Below are 27,615 nucleotides of genomic sequence, written 5' to 3'. Positions count from 1 at the left end.
ACAAGATCTCTTTAAAGTGTTCAAAAGCTAACATGCCAGTTTGAGGACTAAGATGAGTGAGGCTGACTCAAGCCAAAGTATTTTTAGTAGCCTCATATGCATGTAAAAGTTGGACAATGAATAAGTAAACCCAATGTTAAAAGTACCATGGACTGCCAGAAAAACAAACAAATCTGTGTTCGAAGTGCAACAAACTCATCAAAATAATAAACAGGTGTACCCGCTACGCTGTTTAGCATACAAACAGCCTAATGGTTACATCTGTAATTTACTGGTATCCAAACCACTCAGTATTTATTTCAACCTAGGCTCTCTAAGCTCGCATTATTTACAAGCAACTCCCAGAACACCAGTTATCATTTTATGGATTAGTGGTCACACTCAAGGCAAACAATACTCCTCCAGGGAACAGATTCAAGTCAGTCATGTAGCAGTGTAGGCCTCTTCTGTTATGCCCACTATCCAGTACAATCGCTTGCCAAATTCTATGTAGAAAATAAAATTTAAGTGAAGTAGAATATTCAAAAGGTAATCTATATGATGGACATAAATTGGATGATTTCAGTCAAAATTTATCCCTTGCTCCACAGTAAAGTACATACAGATATGTTCCATACATGCAATGATTTATTTTCCTTGGTCAATGAAGAATAAAATTCATGCTTCCTGAAATACCATTATCTCTCCATCCATGAGAACTTCCTTTTTATTTGCTCTTGTAGTCTTTGCTTTGAATATAAAATTCACAAGTTTGTAGCCTTTTCCAATGATTACATTTCAGCTTGTACTTGTTTAGAAACCATTTGCGAAGACTTTCTATTTTGTAAGTTAGCTATTCTAAATTAATTGTTGGTCAAGTTAGTAGTAGTAGTCCTGGGTAATTTTCGTGGACACAACAATTTCAATCACAATAAGATGCTTACTAGCTCTAATCAGGAGCTTAGATTCACTGATCTTCTCTCTATATTTCAGAATCACAAGCTACTCTATTGCCCATGGTCTCAGAAAATAGAGCACAGGGAATTTCTAGGCAAAAAAGAAATATACTACTAGATTGGTCCAGAAAAAAATAACAGGTTAACTAACATATTTTAACAGCTAGGTTTTCATTAAAATTGCATAAATATCTATAATAATTCTTTGACGTTTTCTTATTAGAGTGGAACATAACTTTTAGAAAAACTAGTGATTCAACTGGAGGTGGCATGAACTAACAGATACAATATGGAAGTCTTTTCAAAAAGTTTAACAATTCAATGAAATGTATACATGATGCCTGCCCTATGTTTGATCAGTTTTAAGGCAATTTTTTTAAACTGTGAAGGAATACGGTTAAACACAGGAAATAAAACACAATTTGAGTTCATCATATATTCTTCATCTTGGCCATGAGGTCTTCCAAGCTTTCCCCAGAATCTTCTACTGTTGTTTCAGGTACAGAATCTTGCTATCAATAGATGAGAGAAATACCAATTACTACATAAAGTTCTAAATGCTTAGAAATGTAATATTAGTAAGTTTTAACCATGTTCCAACAAATTTATAAACACATTTATGAAGCACATTTTCTTAATACCTTATTTTTAAGCAAAATAAAGCTCTTATATACAAGACAGTGATTTTTAGCAATTGAGAGCTCAACTAAAGTCTCTTTAAATGATGTTGTGGTTAAAACGACCAATACACAAAACTATCTTCATTTAATCAAAACCTACTATATTACACTTATTCCATTAATGAGTGAACAATTTTACGTCTGTTTTCAAATCATTTTAAATGTGCTATGTATATCTCCGTATTAACACTGAAGGCCTCCCTCTTTCTCTTATCTTAATGTTTACAGTGTAAAATATCTAAAACAGGAAATGTCGCACTGGTATTAAAAATAGGATGAAGATTTAAAAAAATTTTTTCTCTTATATTTTCTTACAGATAAAATCAGATTACCTGTTTGGGAACTGTATATGCCACTGTAATTCCTTCAGGTAACTCAGGAACTGGACCTGAAGAATTTTTCAGTTCCTCTTCTGAAACCTCAGATACCAACTCAATACCTACAGAATTAAATTAGAGCCTATAATTGTTTTAAAGGAACTTAATTTAACAATAATTACTCAAAACCTATACACTATTATGATTATATTCACTGCCATAAAATATCTTGTTTTATGGTGCCATTTTAATTCCTAAAAACAATTCCTACCCCATTCGTTATCTTCATGTGTTATCTCCGCCTCTTCATGAACAACTTCCTGTTTGGGCAGTGTGGCTATCTTTTTCTGTGGAAAACAAACAGTATCAAAATGATGTTACTCCCTTTTCAGTTTCTGAAGCATTAACCAACATTTCAAATAGGCTTTTAATCTTATAAAAATCAAGAAAGGGCTTTGAACATATATTTATTTTCATTTTTGAAGTACAGTGAATAAATTTAATACTTAAAAATCTAAAATCCATTTATAGTCAAAATCTAAATCAGTTTTAAATTTATTGTCCTATGCAACACGATGCCTCATACATTGTGATAGATCGACATATACCTTGTATTCTTCCTGCTGCTTCCTGCAATTTCTGTCATCACACTGAGGATTTGGCTTCATGGACATAGTAGGGAAAAAATCCTGCATTGCATTGTATCCAAGGTAAAAACTCACAGTACCAAAATTTAACAGAAACCTAGAAAGACAAACCAACAAAGACAGGAAATCATAAAAGTACGAAACTACCTGAATTCCTAGATGGTTTCCGATAATGATTTCTATCTTGCTTACAGACGTGGCTCATATAGTAGGCACTTCAATACTTATTATATTATTGAAGGAAATAAAAATATTATTTCATCAAATATAGGACACACCATAAGTTTCTGAACCACTAAAAGGTAAGAATTTCTGGTAGAGCACAATTAGGCAAGTACTGGGCCATGAAACCCTAAAAAGGGTCATGATGAGTTGGAACTGATTCGCCGGTACTAACAAGAAGAAGAAACATAAAAACGCCACCAGTTAAATGATAACACTTGTCAACAACTATAAGAGACATCCTAAAGTTAGAGAGGTTAAAATGGAGGCAAAGTGTGTCTTAAGAATCCCAGAAATATGATACAAAATGTTTTGTTTTGTTTTTTTTAATGTCTGTGTGTGTGTGTGTGTGTGTGTGTGTAACTTACAAGAGCGTGCACAATTTTAAATGTGCAGCTCAATAAACTTTAGCCAAGTTTTCACCATGTAACTACCACCAGTTCAAGATAGGGGACTTCCCCAGGACTCTATAAAGGCTACCTGTGCCTCCTCCCAGTCCAATCTGACTCCTAAAAGCTTCTGTATAGACCAAAAGTCACATACAAAGATAAATGACAAAAAGGTGTGCATATACATGTTAATACATAGGACTCCTGGTGTGGCACTGCGGGTTAATGCGCTAGACTTCTAACTTGGTTTGAACCACAAGGTTGGTGGTTCAAGCTCACCAACTGCTCCTCGGAAACCCTAAACAGGTTCACTATGGGTCAGAACCTACTCAATGGCACTTAACAGTAACACACAATAAAGACTTATTAATCACTTTAAAGAAAGGCAAAAACTTGAGCAAAAGACCTGAGCAGACAATTCACAGAAAAATGTGCTCAACCTTCTCACAATAAATGAGATACACATTTTCCACCTATTAGATTACAAAGATTAAAGAGTTTGTTAATACCCATTGTTATCAAAGGTGTGGCGGAAACAAGTACTCCTAGACTGGTGGAAATGTATAGCCCGTCTACAGGAGAAATTTGATAATATCTATCAAAATGAGTAAAGCATAAACTTAGAAACTTCACTTAAAAAAATTCAGACTGTACAAAAATATGCAAAATGTTGTCTGGAGCTTTGTTGATAATAGCAAAGGGGCCATCAATAGAGGGCTGGTTAAATAATGACACATTCTTAATAAAATATTCTGGAGCCATAATATCTCTTCTTTCTTAGCATCATATTATAAAATTTTCATTTAGTTGGGGTCTAGTAGACTATTTGCTCATATACAAGTATAAAATAGTCCTAGATGACCAGGAGGTCCCCGGAAAAAAGATGTCTGCTCCCATAGTAAAGATGAACAGTCTTGCAAACCTAAGGAGCACTTCAACTATGACATATAGAATTACATTGAGTCGGAATGGACTCGATGGCAGTAGGTTTTGGAGTTTGACTACAATTCCAGAAAGATACTGCCTTTCAGCTTTTTTTCTCTTTCAAGTTTGCTTTTCTCTGTATTGGAAGTTTCCCTTTCCTTGAGTCCCTGAAGACCTGTCAGACACTCATTGAATCCTGAGATTTAAGGTGACACTATGTCCCCTCATCTGCATGATTTCCTTTCTACATCCTCAAGACCTTACTTTCTCTTTGGATTCCACCCATTTGTGACAATAAATATGTGTCAATAAAAAAACTTATGGGCAACCAAAAAAAAAAAGTCCTAGATGACTGCCTTAGCAGTTCCTATGTTATGTGCTTTCAGAATTTCTCTGCTGACAACTGACACTACTCATTAATATCAAGGTGCTTCCTTATAACATGTTCTAGTTTGTTCATGTAATATTGGAAACCAGGGAAGTGGATAACTAAGCTCACTTAGGTTGTGAAGTGAGCAAACAAATGGGCTGAGTTAGGGAACTCCTAAAGGGGCTGTGCTTTTAATAAGGTGATTTGTCAGTAGGTTCATAAACTCTTTGACGGTAATTTTAGCTGCATAGAAACTTTTCTCCTTTTTCGTTGTAATTTAAAACTCAAATCAAGCCCACTGTCACTGAGTCATTTCCAACTCACAGTGATCCTACACAGGGCTTCCGAGACAGTATATCTTTACAGGAGCAGACAGCCTCTTCTTTCATGGAGCCACTGGTGGGTTTGAACTGCCATCCTGTGGCTAGCAGCTCAACACCCAACCCAGAGCCTCACAGGGCTCCTTAGTTCTAGTTTAGATTGTTGGCACTGCTGCATATCTGATTTTGGACAGCAGATTACTTTTCTGATTCACGGTGACCCAATGTGTGCAGAGTAGAAGTGGTTTCCACTGGGTTCTCAAGGCTGTGACCCTTTGGAAACAGAATGCCAGACCTGTCTTACAAGATGCCTTATCATGAGTCAAAATAAACTCAACAGCAATGAACAAGATTACTGTTAACAAGAATTAAATCAAGGCAATGGAAGCAAGTGCTTTTATACCTAAAGCTCCACTATTTTGGTCAAACCTGTAGAGATTCATATCATTTGGTTTAATGTTTCATAAACAAATACACCAATATGACTGCACCATTCTGACTCACAGTGACCCTATGTAAGGGAGTGTAGAACTGCTCCAGAAGGTTCCTAAGACTGCAAATCTTTACAGAAGCAGACTGCCACATCTTTCAATAGGTGCTGGGTTTGAACAACTGATGTTTCAGTCCACAGCTGAGTACTTAAGCACTGCACCAAAAGAGCTCCTTACAGGGTCGTGATGAGTCAGAATCAATTTGGCAGCAGTAAGTTTATTGTACCTTTGAGCAAGAACTATCAAAATGCTTAGAGCAACTGATCATTGATATGTGTGTATATAAATTATATATATGTATATACTAGAGCATGGTGGCTCCATATGTTAAGTATTGGACTGTGAACCATGAGGTTTGAGGTTCGAGCCCAGCAGCTGCACTGTGGGAGAATGATGAGGCTTTCTAATCCTGTAGATTCACAGCCTTAGAAACCTTATACAACCCTAAGAGTTGGAGTCGACTGGATGATAGTGGGTTTGGCTTTGGGTGGGCATTTTAATATACAAGGGGCTTCCAAAAGTTAATTCCATTTTCCCCTGAAATTTTTAAACCTCCCTCATATATGTTAATTACATATATATACACAGACATATATAATATAATGTCGTCCCACAGCATCTGCAGATGCTCAGGTCACTTACTACGTAGTATTTTTATATGCACATCCTCCTGTATATTCTAAATCATCTCTTGTTAACTGCCGTTGAGTGGATTCCAACTCATAGCGACCCTATATAGGGTTTCTGAGGAGCATCTGGTAAGTTTGAACCGCCAACTTTGTGGCTAATAGTACCGTGCTTACCCTACAGCTCTACACCAAATTACTTACACTAAATACAATGTAAATGCTGTGTACATGGCACTTTATGCTCCCTCTTAGCCTTTGAAGATTGCTCTGAGCACTTAATTGCTCCCCATCATAAAATATTTTCAATAAAGTATTCATGGATCTGGAGGGTTTACTACACATATAAAATAAAAAATAGTATATCAAACTAAATTAAATACTGAGCTGGTAGTTTCAGGGTTTGAAGTTATTTGTGAAATTAATGAATCAATATAAGAAAACTACTTAAAACTTAGCCCTCACTTACTTTAACACGTTTTGTACCAAGATGCCTGCAACCACTCCCATAGTAGTAGGAAGACTAGCTGCACAAACACCTTCCCGTTTCAGAGTCTTTTCATCGATATTTGCAGCAACTACAAGTGGTGGAGCACACTACATGAAAAAAGAGTGAAAGAAAAAGCATTTCAAAAGACAGAGGTAACATAGTATGAGATGTTCCAAATAATAGCCCATCACATTCAAAGTATGCTTTTGCTTTGAATTACTATGTTTTGAATACCTCTAACACCTTTAATGGAGTCCTGGTACGGTGATGTGGGTTAACGTGCTGGACTGAATGTCGGTTTGAACTGCAAGGTCAGTGGTTCAAGCTCACCAGCCACTCCTCAGAAACCCTATACAGGGTCGCTATGAGTTAGGACCAACTTGACGGCATTGAACAATGAACAACACAAGAACTTTAATGCGGAGTCTTGGGGGGCAGGGAGGGTGTGTGGCAATGGCTAAGCACTCAACTGCTAACCAAAAGGTTGGCAGCTCAAACCCACCAGCTGCTCCACTGGAAAAAGATGTGACCGTATAGCTTCCATAAAGATTACGGGGCAGTTCTCTGGCCTACAGAGTCACTATGGGTCAGAATCAACTTGATGGCAACAAGCTAAGAGGTCTAGTACCTAACAGTGAAAAACAATCCAAAATGAATCACGCATACCGCAAAACATGCAGATTCTCCAGGAATTATGAGTTGTATGTGCCCTGAAACTGCATTTTCACTGACGCCAGACTCCATCCAAGTTTGTCCAAGTTCATTACAAGCCTTAATAGAAATAGATGAAAACATAAGGGAGAACATAAAAGTGTAAGAAGCAGTTTACCACAAATTCTTTAAATGAAAAATTATGGTTTAACCAAATGCATTAATAAATTTTTTAAAATATTAATTTTTCTGAATGAAAGAGGAAAGTTAAAAATAACTTTGGTAATTAAAGAATACACTGACAGCACTCAAGTCAATAAATATCCAGTTAATTAAAAACAACCATAATTTATTGAATTTTTGTGACAATAATATAAAACCTCATTCTTCTACAGAAATTTCAGCATAAAAACACCAAAAAGCCAAAATGTCATTGGATAAGTTAAAAATAGAGTAATTCCCAAGGAAAAAAATATCCAATTTAATGTTTGAGAAACTCAATTTATACATAAAAATAAAGTAACAACAGTTAAAACCAATGCTGACCAAGAAGACAGTTCTACATACAAAGTATTAATTTGCTTTATTTTAAACACTAAATATCAGAAGTATTTTTCTATTTTATAAGTTTTTTTCAAGGAGTCCCTGAGTGGGGCAAACAATTAACACATGACTGACTGCTCACCAAAAGGCTGGCAGTTTGAGCCCCCTCACAAGTACCTCTGAAGAAAAGCCTGGTGGTCATCTACTTCCAAAACCCAGCCACTGAAAGCCTATGGTACACAGTTCTATTCTGAGCAGGTGGGGGTCACACCATGAGTCAGAATAATCTAAGTGGAACAGTGACTGATTTGATCAGCCTAAGCAATGAAGACACAACACATGCCATATACCATCAAGCCTGATTTCACAGGTAGGTATTAAAAATAAAACATTATAAAAAGGATTAAATTCAAGATTGCATTTAGGATGGAGAATACATATTGACAGAATGTACAGGAAAATAGATAAATCATGAGTATAACATCTGACATGACAGGAATACTCACTGTATTTATTGTCATTCGAGCTTCGAAATTGTCCACACAGCTAAGAACGAGGTCAACAGGCTTTCCCTCTTCTAATCCACCATTACTAGGCAAAGAAAAGAAATTTTATTAAAAAAAAAAAAAAAATCAAGACAAAACACATTCTAGTTAGACTTTATTCAATCACATTTGTTTGAGTATAATTATAATATGCTGTTATTGTTGTGGGCCACTGAATCAGTTCCAACTCAAAGCAGAGTTTCTGAGAGCAGCTGGTGGGTTTCAATTGCCCACCTTGCAGTTTGCAGTTCATTGCTCATACTACAGTGCCGCAGCAGGGCTGTAAGGGTATGTTGTGGATGTCATGTGCTGTCGAGTCAGTCCCTACTCATAGCAACCCTACACAGGGTTTCCAAGGAGTAGATGGTGGGTTTGAATCTCCAACCCTGCGGTTAGCAGGACAATGCTCATCCTACAGTGCCACATCAGGACTCCAGGATATAATATGTCATTGTTGTTAAGTGCTGTTGAATTGGCTCCGACTCATAATGACCCCATATAGGAGTTCAGAAAAGCAGCTGGTGGGTTTGAACTGCCAACCGTGCAGTTACCAGTCCAGTACTTATCCTACAGCTCCAGACCAGGACTCCAGGAAATAATGTAATATAGTTCATATTGTATATTAACAGAGATTCACTATCTCTAGTATTAATGATTAAGTAACGTAACATAAATGTTACTGTAGTAGTACTTCTTGTATAAGAAGAACAAGTGGGAAAGAAAATGAAAATCTGTTCACAAAATTTACCAATTCCCTATCACCTTTGACAGACTTCTGATCACACATCACTACAAATATGAATGTAAATAAAAGCTTATTGATTCCTTCAAAACATCAATGCAAAATTACCAAATTACCCAGCAATTCCATTCTTAGCTATATACCCAAAAGAACTGAAAGCAGAAACATAAATATTCGCATATCAGTGTTCATTACAGCATTATTCAAAACAGCCAAAGAAATGGAAACAACTTGAATATTCACTGACAGATGAACAGGATGAACAAAATGAAGACTATACCAAAGAGGCTTCAAGAAGTTGGTGGAAAATGGAATGAAAAGACAATGGAATTTTTCATGAGCTTTTTGAAGTACACTTGTACATATTAATAGAATACTACTCAGTCATAAAGAGAAATGAAATTTTGATACATTTGATAGATTAGTATCTTACCTTATTCTATCCATGAAATGTTGGAAGTTTTCCACTGTGGTGATATTGTAGTTGTGTACTTCGAAAAGAACATCAGGATTAATGTTCCTAAGAGGGAAAAGAGGAATGACTAAAAAAATTTCTAATAAAAATTGGATAGTTAGAGCAGGAAGTTAAAGGAGAAATAGTTAAGAGAGAAAGCAGAAAGAAAAAAAGGAGTTGAATAAGCCAAAGAGCAGTTAATAGGCTAAAGAGAGGAATTCAAGATATTCAATGAAAATCAAAAGTTGACTTCTATTTTTGTCTCACTTCAATGACAAGGTGCAAAGGCAGGTAGTATGTAGATTGACATACAGATTACAAAAACATCCCCATCCTTATCTGGGTTTATTTATATGCTGGGAGGATTCCTGGTATGGTACTGTAAGATCAGCACGGGACTGTGAACCACAAAGTCGGCAGTTCAAACCCACCAACTACTCCTCGGAAACCCTGTACAGGGTGGCTATGAATTGGAACTGACTTGATGGCACTAACAACACATGCTGGGAAGTAAGCCTTTACCACGTCTGGTAGCTACAGCTCAGTCTGACAGAAGAACTTCTTTGTTCTTCATTCAATTCAGTGCAAGAATGTTTGGGGAAACAAAGTTCCCGGCAAAATGTTGGTTCATGTGCCAAATCTGATCTGCTATCTGTTTTTGTACACAGCCTAAAAGCTAAGAATGGTGTTAATGCTTTCAAATGGTTAAAAAAAAAAAAAAAGAAATCCAAACAAATAGTAATATTTCATGGTATGTGAAAATATAAAATTCACATTTCAGAGACCATAAATAGAGTGCTATTGGAACACTCCTTCATTTATGTCTCGTCTACAGCTGCTTTCACACTGCAACAGCATAACTGAGTAAGTGGCACACGCTACCTGCCATTGCACCTTGTCAATGAAATGAGACAAAAATAGAAGAAGACAAATTTGCATTTTCATTGAATAGCTTGCATTCCTCTCTTTAACTTATTAACTAGTTTTTGGCTTGTTCAACTCCTTTTTTTCTTGCTGCTTTCTCTTTAAGTATTCCCCTTTAACTTTCACACAGCAATGGCATGATTGAATAAGTGATATAAAGGCCATATGGCCCACACATCCTAAAGTACTTACTATCTAGCCCTATACAGGTTAGAATGTACTAAACCACTTTGAAGAGGTAGAGAATTTTTGGCACAATCAAAGCTTAAATTTCTATAGCAAGAAATTGAAGTCTAATTACATATTCCTATTATTATTAGGTACTGTTGAAGAGGTTCCAACTCAAAGCAACCTTGCTTATGTACAACTTAATAAAACACTGCCCAGTCCTATGCCATCCTCACTTACATTATTAGGTTAACTGATGTCCAAATGGGTCCTGTTTGACACTGAGGGATAAGTACTGGACTGCTAACAAGGCAGACATTTCAAACCTACCAGTTGTTACTCAAAAACTCCATACAGGGCCACTATGAGTTGGAATCAACTCCACAGTACTTAACAACATGTCCAAATATAGGCAAAGTTCAATTTCATGTAATATGATCCTTTAATTGCTATTCCACTTACCTCAAAGTATGTTCTGCGGCTTGAACTTTACTTAGCCCTGCTTGATGTGGTTGGAAGAAAAGTCTATTCATATTGGCCAGTTCCACCTTGTCATAGTCAAAAAGTAGCAACTAAAATGAAAAGAATGGTATTCTGATGAAAAACCTACCATAAAAATAATTGTAATCGTTGCCATGAAAACAGTGAGTGTAAAACTGATGTTCTCCCATGTAAACTATCACTCAAGTCACAATAAAAACTTAAAAAAAAATAAAACACAATATTTTGAGAAGTGGGGTGGTCTATGGGTCTCATCTAAAAGGTTCATGGCACAACAAAGGTTAAGAAGTTGTGACCTAATCTTCACCCAATTCATAACAAAAAGTTTAAAAAAAGAGAAAGAAATTAAATTAAGTTTTAAAAAGAAAAAAAAGAACCTAACTAAAAATAACAAATAAACTACCTTAACATTTGATGGGTTTAACAATTTCACAATTAAAATATCAGCTAATGCTAAAATAGTAGGCATCATGTGTTAACTCATTTAATACAGTAACACAGAAGTAAGTACACAGGTACCATTATTAATTCCAATTTTAGTAATAAAAGGTCTACTAAGCAACTTGCCTAAAGACCACTCAGCAAATATATACTGGAAATGGAATCCAAATTCAGGCATTCTCAGTCCCAATGACTGCACCCAAAATCAGAATGCTGTGCTGCTCTAAAAAAATTCATTGGGAGATTAGTGTTCATTAAATGTCATTCCAATTTTTTAACAATTGTGCCCAAATCCTACTTCATGCCAAGCTTTAAATTTTATGCTAAAAGCCAAGACCCCAATAGAAAACTGGAATCTTTAAGTAACGTAAAGACAAATACTGTAACTGGAAATTGTAGTATAACCTGACTCCTTTTGTCTGACACCATATATACTCATTGCCCTGGCTAAATACATCAGTTTTAAATATAATTATTAACCAATAAGTTATCCTTTCCTACTGTATGTATACTCAGGACTAATTCAAATAGCGGTTTTCTTTCTGTGTCTCTCTCATTCACACACACACAAACACAATGATCAACAGATTCAACTTCTTATCAATTCTTATAAGCATCGTATCAATAAGACTAGACCCAATGATCTCCAAAGTGCTTTCCTGATCTAAACTTCTCTGAGTCTGTAATCGAGTCTCACAGCACTTTAAATTTAGTAATTAAAAACAAACATGGGATTTTCATTTTAAAACAAAAATTATAAAGAAAAAAATTAGGTAATTTTTTCCTAGATAATGTAAATAAATGCTTAATAGCTAACATTTGCTAGGAAAGACATCACTTATGTCTGCATTTGTACAGAAACCCCTTCACACACCACCAGCTACTGGGTGCATACACAGCACATCTACCACATTCATTTGGCTACTTATTGCTCAGTAGATAACAGAGATGTCCTGCCCTGATCTCCAGAGAATGTACTAGCTGCAAGCATCTACCCAGAAGGACCCCAGAGTCCCACAAGGGCTGTGGAGGGACCCTGACCACCCCAGTGCTAGCCACCCAATATCAGAAAAAGAACCTGCTCCCACACCTCCACTCAATCCAGGAAGAGATGACATAAGAGTCTAACCACAGAGGAATCATGTGTGTGTGACCAGAAGACACCGAAGTGAGAGGAAATCATGCCTACAGACATCACCAGTCACATGTAGACCAGAACCACAAAACAGCAGCTAAAATGATACAAAGGAACAGTGACATTCTGAAGAGAAAGAACAAAGTTCTAGACCCATCAAAACAAAAAAATCACCACAAAATAACCATTCATATAGTCAAGTATTTATATAAATAAATAATGCCTCAGAGATAGCAGACAATCCTATGAAAAAACAGGATACGTTAACTCAAGTAAGCATAAAAGAAGGGGACAGAAAACTTTTCTGAGGAAGAAATGGTAACAGAACTACCTGATAAAGAATTCAATCAACTTATAAGAGGACTTCAAACAGTTCATGGAAAAACAGAATTAAAAGATAATGGAATTTTTCTGTGAACTTCTTGAAGCAGCCCCCCTATATATATATTTGTTTAGGAGCCTCAAAGAGATAAAGGAAAGCATTGGACTGCTTTCTCCTAGAAGAATTCCTGAAAACAATACAAGAATAAAATGACAAAATAGGTCATTAGAAACTATACAGCAAAGCAAAACAAAACCAGAAATCCAGAAGAGTAACAAAAAATATCTGAAACAGGTAATTCAATGCAAGGGTACCGAAGCAGAACTGAATCAATGGTACAAAGAATCAGCAAAATATGAGACTAAGCCAAAAAATATTGCTACTAGAGTTCAGGTTCATGCATACATTAGTAAATTCCAAGCAAACTGTGTTCAAACACGTCTCTGAGATCAGTGGATGGCTGCAGACACATTCTCCCAGTAATATACCTGACTTAATCTCATTAGGGTACCTCCAGACACCAGGTCAATCAAACAGTGACTTCTAAGAAGATTTTCAGGGCCAGTTATAATTCAAGGTAGAGAGGTCAGCCCAGAAGGTTATGGACACTGGGTTTTTTTGGGGGGGGTTTCAAAGAGGTACTTTTTGATTTTCTCAGTGGATACGGGAAAACCACAGGTGCTTATTAAGAAGAAATTTTAAGAAAATTGAAACTGTATTGGTGAATAAAAGGCCAGAAATGTTGTGCTGAGGAATTTTTTTTTTCTATCACAATGTTGTTGCTGTTGTTGTTAAGTGCCGTCGAGTCGGTGCCGACCCATAGCGACCCTGTACAGGGTTTCCGAGGCTGTAAATCTTTACGGGAGCAGAAAGCCTTATCCTTCTCCCGCAGAGCAGCTGGTAGTTTCAAACTGCTGACCTTAAGGTTCACAGCCCGATTCATAACCACTAAGCTACCAGAGCTCCTTTTCTATCACAATATATATGATAATTCTTTGAGGGTAGCAAGAGGTGTTCTATGAAAGCTTTGTTAGAAAATCTTACCCTATCTACCCTACAGCCTTGACCTTGTTCCTTCAGACTTTTTGTTCCCAAAACTCAAAGAACATGTGAAAGGAACATGATCTGAGTCCCTTGAGGTTGCCAAAACAACCATATTGATGTAGTGTAAATCAGAGTGTAAAATTCTACAAGGCAGGGTTAGAGACATGAAAAATGGCCTTCTGAAGTGTACTGACCTAAATGAGCAAAAGGACATGAACAGACATTTCACGACAGAAGACATTCAGGTGGCCAACAAACACATAAAAGATATGCTCACATGGAAAGATGGAGTGGCTAGGGACTCTAGACACAAGGAGGGAGATGGGCTGTGTGCTGGCGGCCAGGGGGTGGAGGGGTGGGAAAGGTATATGCCCCTTGGTTGTTTGAAAGGTTATATATTCCTGAGTGCTTTGGTGTACATCCAAAAAAAAAGGGAATGGAAGCAAATGCTGTTGAATGATGATGCATGGAAGGGATTGTAATCATTGCAATGAAATGAAACATGATAGGATGAATGTAAAGCTGATGTTCTCCCATGTAAACTATCACTCAATTCACAATAAAAACTAAAATAATAAAAAGATATGCTGACAGTCATTAGTCATTAACAAAAGGCCACTGCCATCAAATAAGCAAGTTGCTCGCCCAGGAGACAAAGCAAGTAGTCGGGTCCTCTCAGGGCAAACCCTCTTCTAAGACTGAGACTCAGTGGGAATACACGAGCAGACATGTGCTCTGATTGGTGACCATGTTCGTCACTGATAATGGGAAGTGAGGGAAAAATAGCAATTACGCTGCAAGCTAAGCCAAGCCCTACAAATGGTCAATAGACTCCTGTGAACTCGGGTGGAGACCTGGTTGGACAGCAATGTGGCAAGACCTGGGGACTATGGGCCCAGAGTCAGTGACAAAGCCACAGAGGACCAGAGTGGAGAGTGAAGTATCCAGCTGATAAGAAGAACACACACACTTACAGATAATACCCACTCGACCTGGCTTCAATGACTGGTTGATCGGAGCTCAAGTAGAAGAAGAAAGAATAGGAAAAAAAAGAGTAATCTGATACAGTTTGATGAACATGACCTACACCTATGGATGCAGTAGCTCAAAAGAGGGAACAAATCTTTACAGCGAGGATCATTCCTACCCCCTCCACACAGAGTAGAGAGGGATGGGCAACTTGGACATTGGCTACCCAAAATAGGGGGGAATAGGGGGGATACAAAGGTAAGAAGTGACTGGCTTACAAGCTTTCAAGAGGCCGCCTAGATCCAGAGGGCACGGAGGAAGGTTAAAATCTCCAGTAAGTAGTATACAAACTGTCTGGGCAGGTCTAATGAAAGGAGATGGGGATAGGTCCCTTGTGGTACAATGGTGAATAATTATTATCAGGACTGACTGCGAGGGTTGGAAATGTAAAAGTAGACATTTTATAGCAAAAGGAGGGGACTGGTTGACTTTGCAGTCCAGGAGTGGAGGTCCCTAGGACCATCAGGGAGAAGTGCGGAGAACGGGACCCTACCCAGAGAGGAAGTGATGCCAGAGATGGAGGCGGAGATGATGACATGGAGAGATGGAGCAGCTGGGGACTCTGGACCCAGAGAGGGAGAGGGGCTGTGTGCTGACGACCAGGGGGCAGGCTTGCAGGGTGTACCCTTTGGTTGGTTGATGATGCATGGAGGGGACTGTAACCATGGCAATGAGACGCTATATGATAGGATGAATGTGGGGCTGGTGTTCTCCCATGTAAACTATCACACAGTTCACAATAAAACATATTTAAAAAAAAAATTTTTTTTTTAAACCCTATACAGGGTCACTGTGAGTTTGAACCAACTTAATGGCACTTAACAACAACAGAAAACTTCGACAGTTATCTTGTTCTCAAACGACTTCCAGAGAACAGGATAATTTTCTTTGACCTTCTTGTTCAAATTCAGGAGCAGATATTTCAAATTTACTTTATGTCTGAGGTCTTAAAAGATCTAGTAGAACTGTCCTTGTTGTGTTGAATTACACGTAACCCCTCCTACAATGTTTCTGAAAATGACTTAGAAACTTGATAGTTGTGGCTGGGTACACACTCAACTATTAAAGTAAGTAATGATTTCTGAAGGATGCTCATTAAATAGACTTCGATGATAAGCTGAATATTTGTTGGGTAAATTATAATGCAAAAGCATAAACCCTTAGCAGGACCCCACCCAGAGAAGCAGTGACGCCAGAGATGGAGGCAGAGATGATGACATGGAGAGATGGAGTGGCTGGGGACTTTAGACCCAGAGAGGGAGAGGGGCTGTGTGCTGACGACCGGCGGGCAGGCTTGCAGTGTATACCCTTTGGTTGGTTGATGATGCATGGCGGGGCTTGTAACCATGGCAATGAAATGATATACAATAAGATGAATGTAAAACTAATGTTCTCCCATGTAAACTATCATAAATTCACAATAAAACACTGGAAAAAAAAAAAGAAGCATAAACCCTTAAGGAACGTAAACGCTGCTGGACTCTGCGTGCCATTCACTGCTCAGTTTGATTTGGAGCTTTTTGCTTTAATCTGAAATCTCTTTTAAAAAACTATGTAACACTAAGTTACATAGTTACTAAATTAAGAATTACCATTGTTGTTGTGAAGTACTTTCCGGTTGGTTCTGACTCATAGCAACCCTGTATAGAGGGTTTCCGAGGAGCAGCAAGGATTACTCTAATGTGGGAATTTTTCCAATTTGGTTCTGAGATTCTGCAGATATGATTCTGGCATTTGACAACTGATAATGTAAATTTCACTTTAATATATAGCTTTATCTATTTAATAACTATAATAAAAGCCACCTGCACTCAAAATTCAAAAAAGAATCATAGGAAGGAATCGGAATAAATGATGTTACGTTGACAGGATGCAATCACTGAAATGAAACGAAGCATGAGATTTGTTGAATATAAAATTTATAATCTGCTCTGTAAAACTTCATTCAATTTACAATAAAAAGTTAAAAAAAACAAAAAAAAAACTACAAGGTGATATAATCTCACCCCTGCAAAAACAGCATTGATCAAAAACAGAAAAACATTTGCTGGCAAGGTTGTGGGAAGATTGAAGCTCTTATACATTGTTGGTTTGGCTGTAAAATGGAATAATCTCTATGGAAAATGGTATGGTGCTTCCTCAAAAAGCTTGAAATCAAGATATCATATGATCCAATAAATCCCACTCCTAGGAATATATCCTAGAACAGTAAGAACAATGAGAACAATGACATGAAAAGGCATGAGGGGGCTTCAAAACATTTATGGAACAAGGGAATTCAAAGATAACAGAAATGTTCCAGGAACTTTTTGACGTCCACTCAGATGGATACACAATCCATGTTCATTGCAGCATTACTCATAATGGCAAAAAGGTTAAAACAACCTAAGTGTCCACCAATAGATGAATGAGTAAGCAAAATGTGGTATATACATACAATAGAATACTATACAACAATAAAGAACAGTGATGAGTTTAAGAAACATAATATGGATGAATCTGGAGGACATGGTGCTTAATGAAATAACTCAAGGACAAATATTATATACATCTTGGAAGAAACATTCTTTGACGGTTATCCCTGATAAGAGGAGGAGGGTTACTTACTAGACAGCAGACTCATGTTAATGCTGGTGAAGGGAAAGGCATTCTGAATACTGAATAAGACAATGTGACCAAGGCAAACGAAGATAGATATATACAAAAAGAAAGGACAACAGTGACATTTTGGGCTAATCACTAAAAGGTTGGCATTTCAAATCCACCAGCTGCTCTCAGAAACCCTATAAAGAGTCTGTATGAGTTACAATCGACTCGACAGCATACACACACCACCACACCACTGTGAGTGCTATAACATATACACGGGGACATCAAACTGCTCATGGGAAGATTAACTTTTATTTTAATTCTATTTCTCCACTAACTTTTTCAAGCCCTCTGGTGGAACTCTGCAAAAATGGTTGCAAGAGTACACTGACAGTGAACTACCAGAGGTGTAAACCAGATTCAGATGAGGACATGGAATGAGGGATATCACTGCTGACATCAGATGGCTCTTGGCTAAAAGCAGAGAATACCAGAGAGATGTTTACCTGTATTTTAATGATTACAAAAAAAAATCCAACTGTGTGGATCATGACAAACTATAGAAAGCATTACAGAGAATGGGTGCTCCAGAACACTTAACTGTGCTCATAAGGAACCTGTACATAGACCAAAAGGCAGTCATGCAAACAGTACAAGGAGAAACTGAATAGTTTAAAATCAGGAAAGGTATGTGTCAGTATTCCTTCACCATATTCTTTCACCATACTTAATTCAATCTGTATGCTGAGCAAATAATATGAAAAGCTGGATTATATGAAGAAAAACAGGGCATCAGGATTGAAGAAAGACTCATTAACAACTTAAGTCTTCTTTCTTGTCTTCTTAATGACCTTTTGCTTTTATCCTTTATGATGTTCTAGATGTCATCCCACAACTCTTCTGGTTTTAGGGTCATTAGTGCCTAATGCATTAAATCTATTCTTGAAGGCAGCAGTCAAGAAATCAAACGATGCATTGCATTATGCAAATCTGCTGCACAAGACCTCTTTAAAGTGTTCAAGAGCAAAGATGTCAGTTTGAGAACTAAGGTGAGCCTGACCCAAGCCACGATGTTAGAGAAGAATATTAAAAGTACCATGGACAACTGCCAAAAGAACAAACAAATCTGTGTTAGAAGAAGTGCAGCTACAATATGCTCCTTAGAGGCCAGGTTGACCACAGTTTGTGTGTCATACCTCGGATATATTATCAGGAGGGATCTGTTCCAAGAGAAGGATATCAATGAAAAAGGAAGACTACAAGAAAATTGGCAGAGTGGCAGCAGCAATGAGCTCAAGTTTATCAACGATTGTGAGATTGGCAAAGGACTGGGCAGTGTTTCATTCTGTTTTGCATACAGTCACTATGAGTCAGTATCGACTCAACGGCAACTAACAACTACAACATATGCAGATGATACAGCCTTGCTTGCTGAAAATGAAGAGGACTTCAAATACTTACTGATGAAAATCCAAGACCACAGCCTTCAGTATGGGCTGTACCTCTATGTCCAGAAAACAAAAATCCTCATCACTGGACCAATGAATGATATTATGATAAATGGAGAAAAAAATGGAAGTCGTCAAAGACTTACTTCAATTCTTACTAGGAAGAGAATATTAAAAGTACCATGGTCTGGCACAAGAACAAACAAATCTGTGTTGGAAGATGCACAGCCAAAATGCTTCTTGGAGGGCATAATGGCAAGACTTTGACTCTTATACTTCAGACATATTATCAGGAGGGACCCGTTCCTGGAGAAGGTCATCATGCCTGGAATGGTGGTCAGCGAAAAAGAGGAAGATCCCAACAAGACGGAATGTCAGTGGCAGCAGCGATAGTTTCAGGTGAAACAATGATTGTAAGGTTGGCACACGACTGGGCAGTGCTTGGTTCTGTTGTGCTTAAGGTCCCTATGAGTCAGAACCAACTCACAGTACCTAGCAACAACAACATAGGTATATATGTACGTTTCATAGGTATGGCAGAGCATATGGGAGTACAGGCATATGCACATCTAGGCATGCTGTTAAGTGCCGTCGAGTTGGTTCCAATTCATAGTGTAAGGTTTCTAAGGAGTGCCTGGTGGGTCTGAACTATCGACCTTGTAGTTAGTAATGCAATGCTCATCCTACAGCACCACACCATATATAAGTATAGTTGTTTTGTCTTGTATATTTGTATGTGCTACATATATATTCATAGTTTAATACAGCACACAGAGGAAATTCTTAGACATATCCAAACTCCTCAGGGAACTACGTTGACGGTTACGGACTTTAGTCTCAGTGGACACCTAGGTCAACTGGCATACCAGAGTTCAAAATGTTCTACATCCTACTTTGGCGAGCTTTTCAAATCACCATTAAAGAAACAACTATAATGGTTTCCTTCCATCTGGAACAAAGTGAAGAAAATCAGACTCACAGAAGCAATTAGTTCACAAGACAAATGGCCCACACAAAGCTCAGCCTCTTCCAGCCTGAGACCAGAAAAAGATGGTGCTCAGCTACCACTACCAACTACTCTGACCAGTGACCCAATACAAGGTCCCACAGAGAATGGAAGAACAATGCAAACAAAATTCAAACTCATAAAAAGGAGACCCTGAGACTACTGCCCGAAGACATCCTATTAACCTGGACTGAAGCGACTCCCAGAAGTCATCTTTTAGCTAAGGAATACACTAGCCTATCAAATAAACAAAAATACCTGTGACGAATGTAACTCTTCAGAATAACCAACTTTGAATATATGAGACCTAACAGGCAATGTTTGCACAAAAGCAAAGTTGCAAAGGCAAGGAGAGGTGAGCTCAAGTGTTGCAAGTATCCCCTTAAAATGCCATGTGATACTAATCACCTCCATTGTGAAATTCTTTCCAGTAACTACTAGCTCCTCACCCATCCATTCCCCCTGTCTAGAGAGATGAGGAAATGACTAGAGTCACAGGGCATTTTAAGCGGATGCTCACAATAGCAACAGGGCAAAAAACCCACGTGTAAGTGGGCCCATGTTCACACTTGTATTGCTCAAGGACAACCGCATATATAACTGTGGAATGATTATCTATTCAACCACTGTACATCTAAGATTGGTAGACTGAATGCCGGTATGGGAAAAGTTACCTTTTTTTTTTTTTTTAACTGTTCCCCCTGCCTCTGACCCCCAGAAGAAGTTCCTGAACATAATTAGGTAGTTTTTACTTAATTAGCAATAATATCAGCTCCCATTTGGTGAAGAAACAGCTTAACTGTCAAGGAGAAAGAAAAATATGAATAAAAAAATATTTGATTTAAAAGCCTTCTTTCCTAAGTTTCTATCTCTAAAACACTTAAGTGCATATTGTTCTATATTACCTCTCCCTCCAAAAAAGAAGTTACTGAACACAGTTAAGTAGTATTTGCTTAATTAGTCATAATAGCAGCTTCCATTTAGGTGGAGATACACATAGCTTAAACCATTCAGGCAGAGAGAACAATGTGAATAAACACAACAAATCAATAAACCATTAGTAATGAAGAAAAAAAAAATCTAACTTGTACCTGATGTATTTGAGGAGTGAGTGGTTCCCTATATGACAGGCAAAGAGAAATGTTTTTACCTTACCAATGCCACATCTCGTCAGCATTTCGGCAGTCACACTACCAACTCCACCAACACCCACTATTGCTACAGCAAAGGTTCGGATTTTCTGGAAATGCAACATCATATGAATTGGTTAATAACTTTATCAAATACGTCACCAGAAATTACTTTCAGTTACAGTAAATGTCTTCAAAAACTTGGAAAAGTTTATCATACCTCATAGTCATTTACAATTCCCATTCGCTTCAGTGCCATCAGGCGACTTTTAAAAAAAAAAAAAAGGGAAAATAAGTTTTAAAGCTTACAACTTTCAGTTCACAGTGAAACAAGACATATATAATCACAGAATTTAAACACCAAAACTGAATCATTAGCACTTTTAAACAGGGAGACTCACCTGTATATACCAGATACATTTCACATATCTTTAAATTAACTTGCAGGCTTAGCTGCACATTAAAATCACCTGGGAAGCTTTAAAGCACTGATGTCTGACCAACAAGATTTTTTTTTTTTTTTAAGTGCTTCAGATATTCTGATATGAAGCCAAGTTTGAGGACTAACGTTGTGTCTACATGAGAAAGGTCAAAGTAAAATCAACATTTTTTTCCATGCTTTCTCAGTATATGTTTAGCACTCAGACCTCCATCCTCAGAATAAACGTGACTGGAGTGTCACATCCCCTAATGAACACGCAGTGTCTCACCAAAGTGAATGGTAAAGCGTGTTTCCTTTTCACGAGAGCAGCAAGGCTGAGCAAGCAGTAAACACTGAAGTTTCTGGGAAAGGCCCTCCCCCAGCAAGTACAACCTCATCCTAGTGATTCTTAAATAACTACTCTGATAGCGTAGTGGTTACAATTCGGGCTGGGATTCAGGTATTCCACGGGAGAAAGATGAGGCTTTCTGCTCCCGTAAAGATTTACAGCTTCAGAAACCAAACCCTGTACAGGGTCGCTATGAGTCAGAACCGACTCCACAGCACATAACCACCAGCACGAATTATCATGTATTTTGTCTACTCGGGCTCACCTTTCCAATTACCTTCAGAATGTGCAAATCCTCCCTCCCTGTCTTATGAAGCATGCTCTGGGGATTAGAAAATAGGGTAATGACCCTTGTATCAGAACCCCCACCCCCAGGTTGAAGGCCTGGAACAGGAGACTGAACAGGTGCCTGATGCATGACCATGAATCACTGCCAGGCTGTGGAGAGCATCATACATTCAAACTGGCACTATCAACTGCCATCTTTGAGGCAGGCACCCTTGTTTTCGACTCAGCTAGTCAAAAGATTTGGTTGTTGTGCAACACACATGCTGCCCTTGTTGTCTAAGATTAGTTGCGAGGTGGGCTTTGACCCATAATTTTTTCTGTTTTGGTTAGCATTCCAGTTCACCCACATTTAGAAATGTGGGTCTGCTCCCATGTCGCTTCATCAGCTCTGATTAAACCAGGATGAAGCAGTTCAAAGTTCGGCCTTTATATGTCAACCACAGTAAGAGATACTTTACCTAGTTACTACTAATCTGTTCTGTTAGCTTTTAAATATTTTCAATAACCTCATCTGCATGCAAAAGCTGGACAGTGAATAAGGAAGACTGTAGAAGAATTGATGCTTTTGAGTTATGGTGTTGGAGGAGACTATTGAAAGTGCCATGGGCTGCCAAAAGAACCAACAGATCTGTGTTGCAAGAAGTGAAGCCAGAGTACTCCTTGGAGGCCAGGATGGCCAAACTTCGTCTCTCATACTTTGGACATATTGTCACGAGGGACCGGTTGCTGGAGAAGGATACCATGTTTGGTAAGGTTGAGGGTCAGAAAAAAGATGAAGACCCCCAGCAAGATGGATTGGCCAAGTGGCAGCATCAATGGGCTCAAGCGTGGCAACAATAGTGAGGTTGGCCCAGGATCGGGCAGTGTTTCAGTCTACTGTGCATAAGGTTGCTATGAGTCGGTACCGACTCGATGACACCTAACAACAACATACTATACAGATCCCTGTACAGGGTTTCAGATGCTATAAATCTTTACAGGAGCAGAGCACTTCAGCTTTCTCCCCCAGATCGGCTAGTGAGTTTGAACTCGCAACTTTGTAGTTAACAGTCCAGTGCTTCAGGGACAGACACACACACACAATTTAAATCTATGTACATACAATTTCCATTTGTTTACAATTCAAATAGAGTCCAATTATTTAATCTGGTCTGTTAGGAAATCTCCTTTTGTTTCCTCCCACAGTTTCAACTTTGTTATCAATGTATCTCTAAAAAACAATGCTAACATTGTTCTTTCTTTCCTTAAAATGTTTTATTGTGAATTATGTGATAGTTTCCAGGGAGAACTTTAGTTTTACATTCATCCTACCATATATTGTTTCATTGCCTTGGTTACAATCCCCTCCATGCATCATCAATCAGCCAAAGGGTATACCCTGCAAGGCTGCCCCCGGGTCTTTAGCACACAGCCCCTCTCCCTCTCTGGGTCTAAAGTCCCCAGCTGCTCCATCTCTCCACATCATCGTCTCTGTCTCCATCTCAGGCATCACTGCTTCTCTGGGTAGGGTCCCACTCTCCGCTCTTCTCCCTTGATGGTCCCAGGGACCTCCGCTCCTTTTCTGAGAAATTAATCACTCCCTTCCTTGCTACAAAACGTCTACCTTTATATTTCCAAACCTCACAAGCAGTCCTGATAACAATTATTCACTATTGTATCACAAGAGACCTATCCACATCTCTTTTCATCAACCCCACCTAGACAGATTAGATACTACTCAGTGGAGATTCTACCTTCCTCCACACCCTCTGCATCTAGGTTCCGTTTGTAGACCCCCCACTTTGGGTAGCCAATGTCCAAGTTGTCCATCCCTGTCTACTCTGTGTATGGAGGAGGTGGGAATGATCCTCACTGTAAAGAACATTGCTCTTTCTTGACTCCAAGGCACTTACACCAACCAAGAACTTAGGTTAGAAAGAAAGTTCCATCAAAATGTCTAGAATGACTGTGTCAAGAACTAAACTCTGATGCTGTCATCTGGCCTTATAACTTGTAGGATCTTGTTGTTGTTAAGTGCCATCGAATCAATTCCACCTCACAGCAGCCTTGTACAGGGTTTCTGAGGAGCAGCAGGTGGGGATGAACTGCCAACATTATGGCTCGCAGTCCTGTACTGATCCTACAGCCCCACACCAGCAGTCCAGGTTCGTATTAGTGCTTATTCTGAACGTTCACAGCATGCCATGGTGTGGATCTAGTCTCATTCATTGTGCTGAGTCTATAAAGGAGCCTTTATCCTGGAAACTCATGTTTTTCAATTCTGAGAACTTCTCTAAAATCTAAATGAAGATGTCCTTGTTTTCCTGGACGCTGGAACGCCTACTATTAGGAAGTCAGGCCACCAGTCAGACTGGCCCTCTACATTTATTTTTGCTCTCCTATTTCCTGTCACTTAAGTTTTCTGCTCTAAATTTTCTGGATAATTTATTTCAACTTTATTTTCCAACCCTTCTATAGAAATTTCCATTTCTGTTGGCATTTTTCATTTGCCAGGATATGAAACCATATTATAATCATAAAATTGTTCTGCTGTTCTTGAGTGCCATGGGATCAATTTAGACTCACAGCAAACCTGTGAGTATAGGGTTTCCAAGGAGCAGGTGGCTGATGGGTTTGAACTGCTGGCCTTCTGGTTAGCAGTCCAGTGTTTATCCGACAGTGCTCCACCATGTTGGATATAACCCCCAATTATTATTAGAAACACTTTTTTAAAAAATAAGAATTTATTCCTTTCTAAAAACCCCATTAGTAGGATTTTAATGTGGTGGAGTAGAAAGTGATATTATAAATGTCTGCGGTCAACAGGACATCTTCACCTTCCTCGAATCTTTACGTTGAGGGAGAAAGATGAGGCTCTCTGCTACCACAAAGATTTAAAGCCTTAGAAACCCTATACAAGGCCGCAATGAGTCAGAACTGACTCCTCAGCACTTAACCATAGTAATCTTTATGTATAACCCTGAGAACGATGTATTGCAACACCATTTTACAGATGAGAAAAAGATTCAGGTGAATTAACTTGCTCCAGACTACACAGCTAACTGGTAAACCATATTCAGAGCTATGTTTCTGAGCCTGATTGGAAACCAGGTTTTCTAATCCCCCAGTCTGTTTACTTCTCTATTTTCTGCACATACTTTACATTCTACAACACACAATTTCACATTTACTTGTTAGCTGATCAATAGTTCACATTCATTAAAAAACACCTAAAAGCCCCTTTCCTATGTTTTTCCACAGTCCTGTACTTTCCCTAAAGATTCCTAGTAGCACAGTGATTAAGCACACTGCTGCTAACCAAAAGCTGCATGGTTTCCTCCAGCCACTCCTTGAGAGATAGATATGACAAATAAAAATGATAGCCTTGGAAACTGTATGAGGCAGTTCTACTGTCATATACTGTCACTATGACTAGGAATCTCCTCAATAGCAATGCATTTGGTTTGCATATGCTCTCTATCATAATTCTTATCACCGTAGGACAAGTGCATGTTTACCTTTCTATCTCACTCTCATCGGGTAAGCTCTAGAGGGAAAAGGCCATGTCTACTCTGTAACTTTTGAGTCTTGATGTGATGGACTGCTTATCCTACAAGGTCGGTGGTTCAAACCTACCAGAGGCTCCTTGGAAACCCTATACAGGATCCTTATGAGTTGGAATGGACTCCATGGCACTTAACAACAACTTTGTAGCCCTAGAGCTTATAAGTATGAAATGCTTAAGAGATGGTGGGAACTATCCTAAGAGGGCTAGCGAGGAAAAGATGCTCAATAAACAATAGTTGAGTGAATGAACAATTCAAACACTTAAGGTTAATAGCACTGTAGGATAAGCACTGGATTGCTAGCTGGAAGGTGTGCAGTTTAAATCCACTAACTGCCCCTCAGAAACCTTATACCCTACGAGTCGGAATTGACTAGCTGGCACTTAATAGCAGTAAGCAATTTTGGGTGACAAATGCCATCTTCTATTTAGCAATTAAAAAAAAAAAACTTTAATAAATCAAATGAGACAGAATATACCAAATGTTTACATTCCTGAGTCCTGGTTTGGAGCTGCAGGATAAGCACTAGACCTCAAGGTCTGAACCACAAGGTCGTTGGCTTGAACTCACCAGCTACTCCTTGGAAACCCTATACAGGGTCACTGTGAGTCAGAACCGACTGGATGGCACTTAACAACAATACAAGAGAGCTGGATTTGAATCCAGTCAGTCGGGTTCTAGAGTCCTTACCCTTAATCACAGTATTGTATACTGACCGCTGAACTACAGTCTTCTTGTTGTTATTGAGTGTTGTTGATTTAGTCCCGAAGTATACCGACCTAGTATAGGGTTTCCGAAGAGCAGCTGGTGAGTTTGAACCGCCAACCTTGCAGATCAAAGCGACCTGCAGTCCAGTGCTTAAACTACAGCGCCACACCAAGCAAAAAAGGAGAGGGATCTATGGGGTTGGCAGCGTCGAATGTTTTAATATCTCCGACCCTCCACTCACCCTTTCATTTAAGAAACATTGAGAGTCTGCTGTAAAACTTTAAAACAAAATTATGCACAGGGAATTTTAGATTACACGTCATCTTCTAAGCGTTCAGTGTTATGTGGCACAAGACAGACTAGCAGAAGTACGGACGACAGAAAACTGGATACGTGTCCTCAGTAGTCAGAACAGCAACACCATATGGCTGATTCATTTGGAATTTTTAAAGAGAATGAACATCTCCTAACCAATACTGATGGTGGTGGTGGTGGTGTGCTGTGGAGTCGGTTCCGATTCATAGCGACCATGCATAGGGTTTCCGAGGCTGTTAATCTTAGGGGAGCAGAAAGCCTCATCTTTCTCCCGCCAACAGCTGGTAGTTTCTAACTGCTGGCGTTGCAATTTGCAGCCTAGCTCATGATGCACTAAGACTTGGCTTCAAGCATTTGAGAATGAAATCCCCAGATGAGAGGAAAGGTGACGGAAGGCCGAGTCAACTGAAAAAGGGTGGGCGCTACCTGCTGCTTGTCACTACAGAGAGTCGCGACCTCGTCCCGCTCCCCTGCCTCCAGACCCCCACACAAGTCACCTGTAAGGGTTGGAGTCCACCACCTCCGGACTCATCTTCTCGATGCGGGCCCGGCCGCACCCTCCATCTCCGCCCCCTAAGGTCCGCCGACTTCTCTCCTGGGCCAATTCCAGCTCCAATTCCTGTACCCGCTGCTGCAGACGCTCCACAGAGTCGGCCATGGCTGGGACTCCGGCCGCCAACGCCCCCAGTCCCGGCCTTCGCCGCCGCCGCCGCCCCACGCTGCTCGGCCGGCTGCTCCCACGATGGGTACAATGAAAACGCGCCTAGTCGCCGCTTTAAACCAGAGCCGCGGAAGGTACCTCCAGTGTTTCCGAGAAAGACACGTCTCCCGGGTCCAGCGGGCCTCCTACCGTACTGCTTCCGGTGCGCTGCCGTCAAAGCTCCTCCTCTACAAAAGTCGGCAGCG

At 39.1% G+C, this 27,615-nt stretch overlaps 1 protein-coding gene across 1 annotated transcript; it reads right to left on the bottom strand.

The window, feature by feature from the left end:
• Positions 1-1,366: 1,366 nt before the first annotated feature.
• UBA5 (ubiquitin-like modifier activating enzyme 5) lies at positions 1,367-27,598 on the bottom strand. The gene is made up of 12 exons (XM_006840029.1): positions 27,207-27,598; positions 21,304-21,349; positions 21,104-21,193; positions 10,901-11,010; positions 9,326-9,412; positions 8,112-8,196; positions 7,078-7,182; positions 6,391-6,518; positions 2,541-2,676; positions 2,204-2,279; positions 1,948-2,054; positions 1,367-1,447 (listed from the first exon to the last, which is right to left on the bottom strand). The coding sequence occupies exons 1-12, from the start codon at positions 27,365-27,367 to the stop codon at positions 1,367-1,369; spliced, it is 1,212 nt and encodes a 403-aa protein (XP_006840092.1). The 5' UTR covers positions 27,368-27,598.
• Positions 27,599-27,615: the final 17 nt, after the last annotated feature.

The sequence above is a fragment of the Chrysochloris asiatica genome, unplaced genomic scaffold (assembly GCF_000296735.1).
Source record: "Chrysochloris asiatica unplaced genomic scaffold, ChrAsi1.0 scaffold00028, whole genome shotgun sequence".
Lineage (NCBI taxonomy): Eukaryota > Metazoa > Chordata > Mammalia > Afrosoricida > Chrysochloridae > Chrysochloris > Chrysochloris asiatica.
The sequence above is the reverse complement of the archived record's forward strand: the minus strand, read 5'-3'. Positions and strand labels throughout refer to the sequence as shown.

Bases quoted from the DNA above. Each gene is read 5' to 3' on its own strand.
- UBA5 (XM_006840029.1), bottom strand. From the start codon at position 27,367: ATGGCCGACTCTGTGGAGCGTCTGCAGCAGCGGGTACAGGAATTGGAG. The intron at 21,350-27,206 runs GTGACTTGTGTG...TTTTTTTAAAAG, and splicing joins GTGGACTCCAACCCTTACAG to TCGCCTGATGGCACTGAAGC. The intron at 2,280-2,540 runs GTATATGTCGAT...TGTTTTCCACAG, and splicing joins AGCAGCAGGAAGAATACAAG to AAAAAGATAGCCACACTGCC.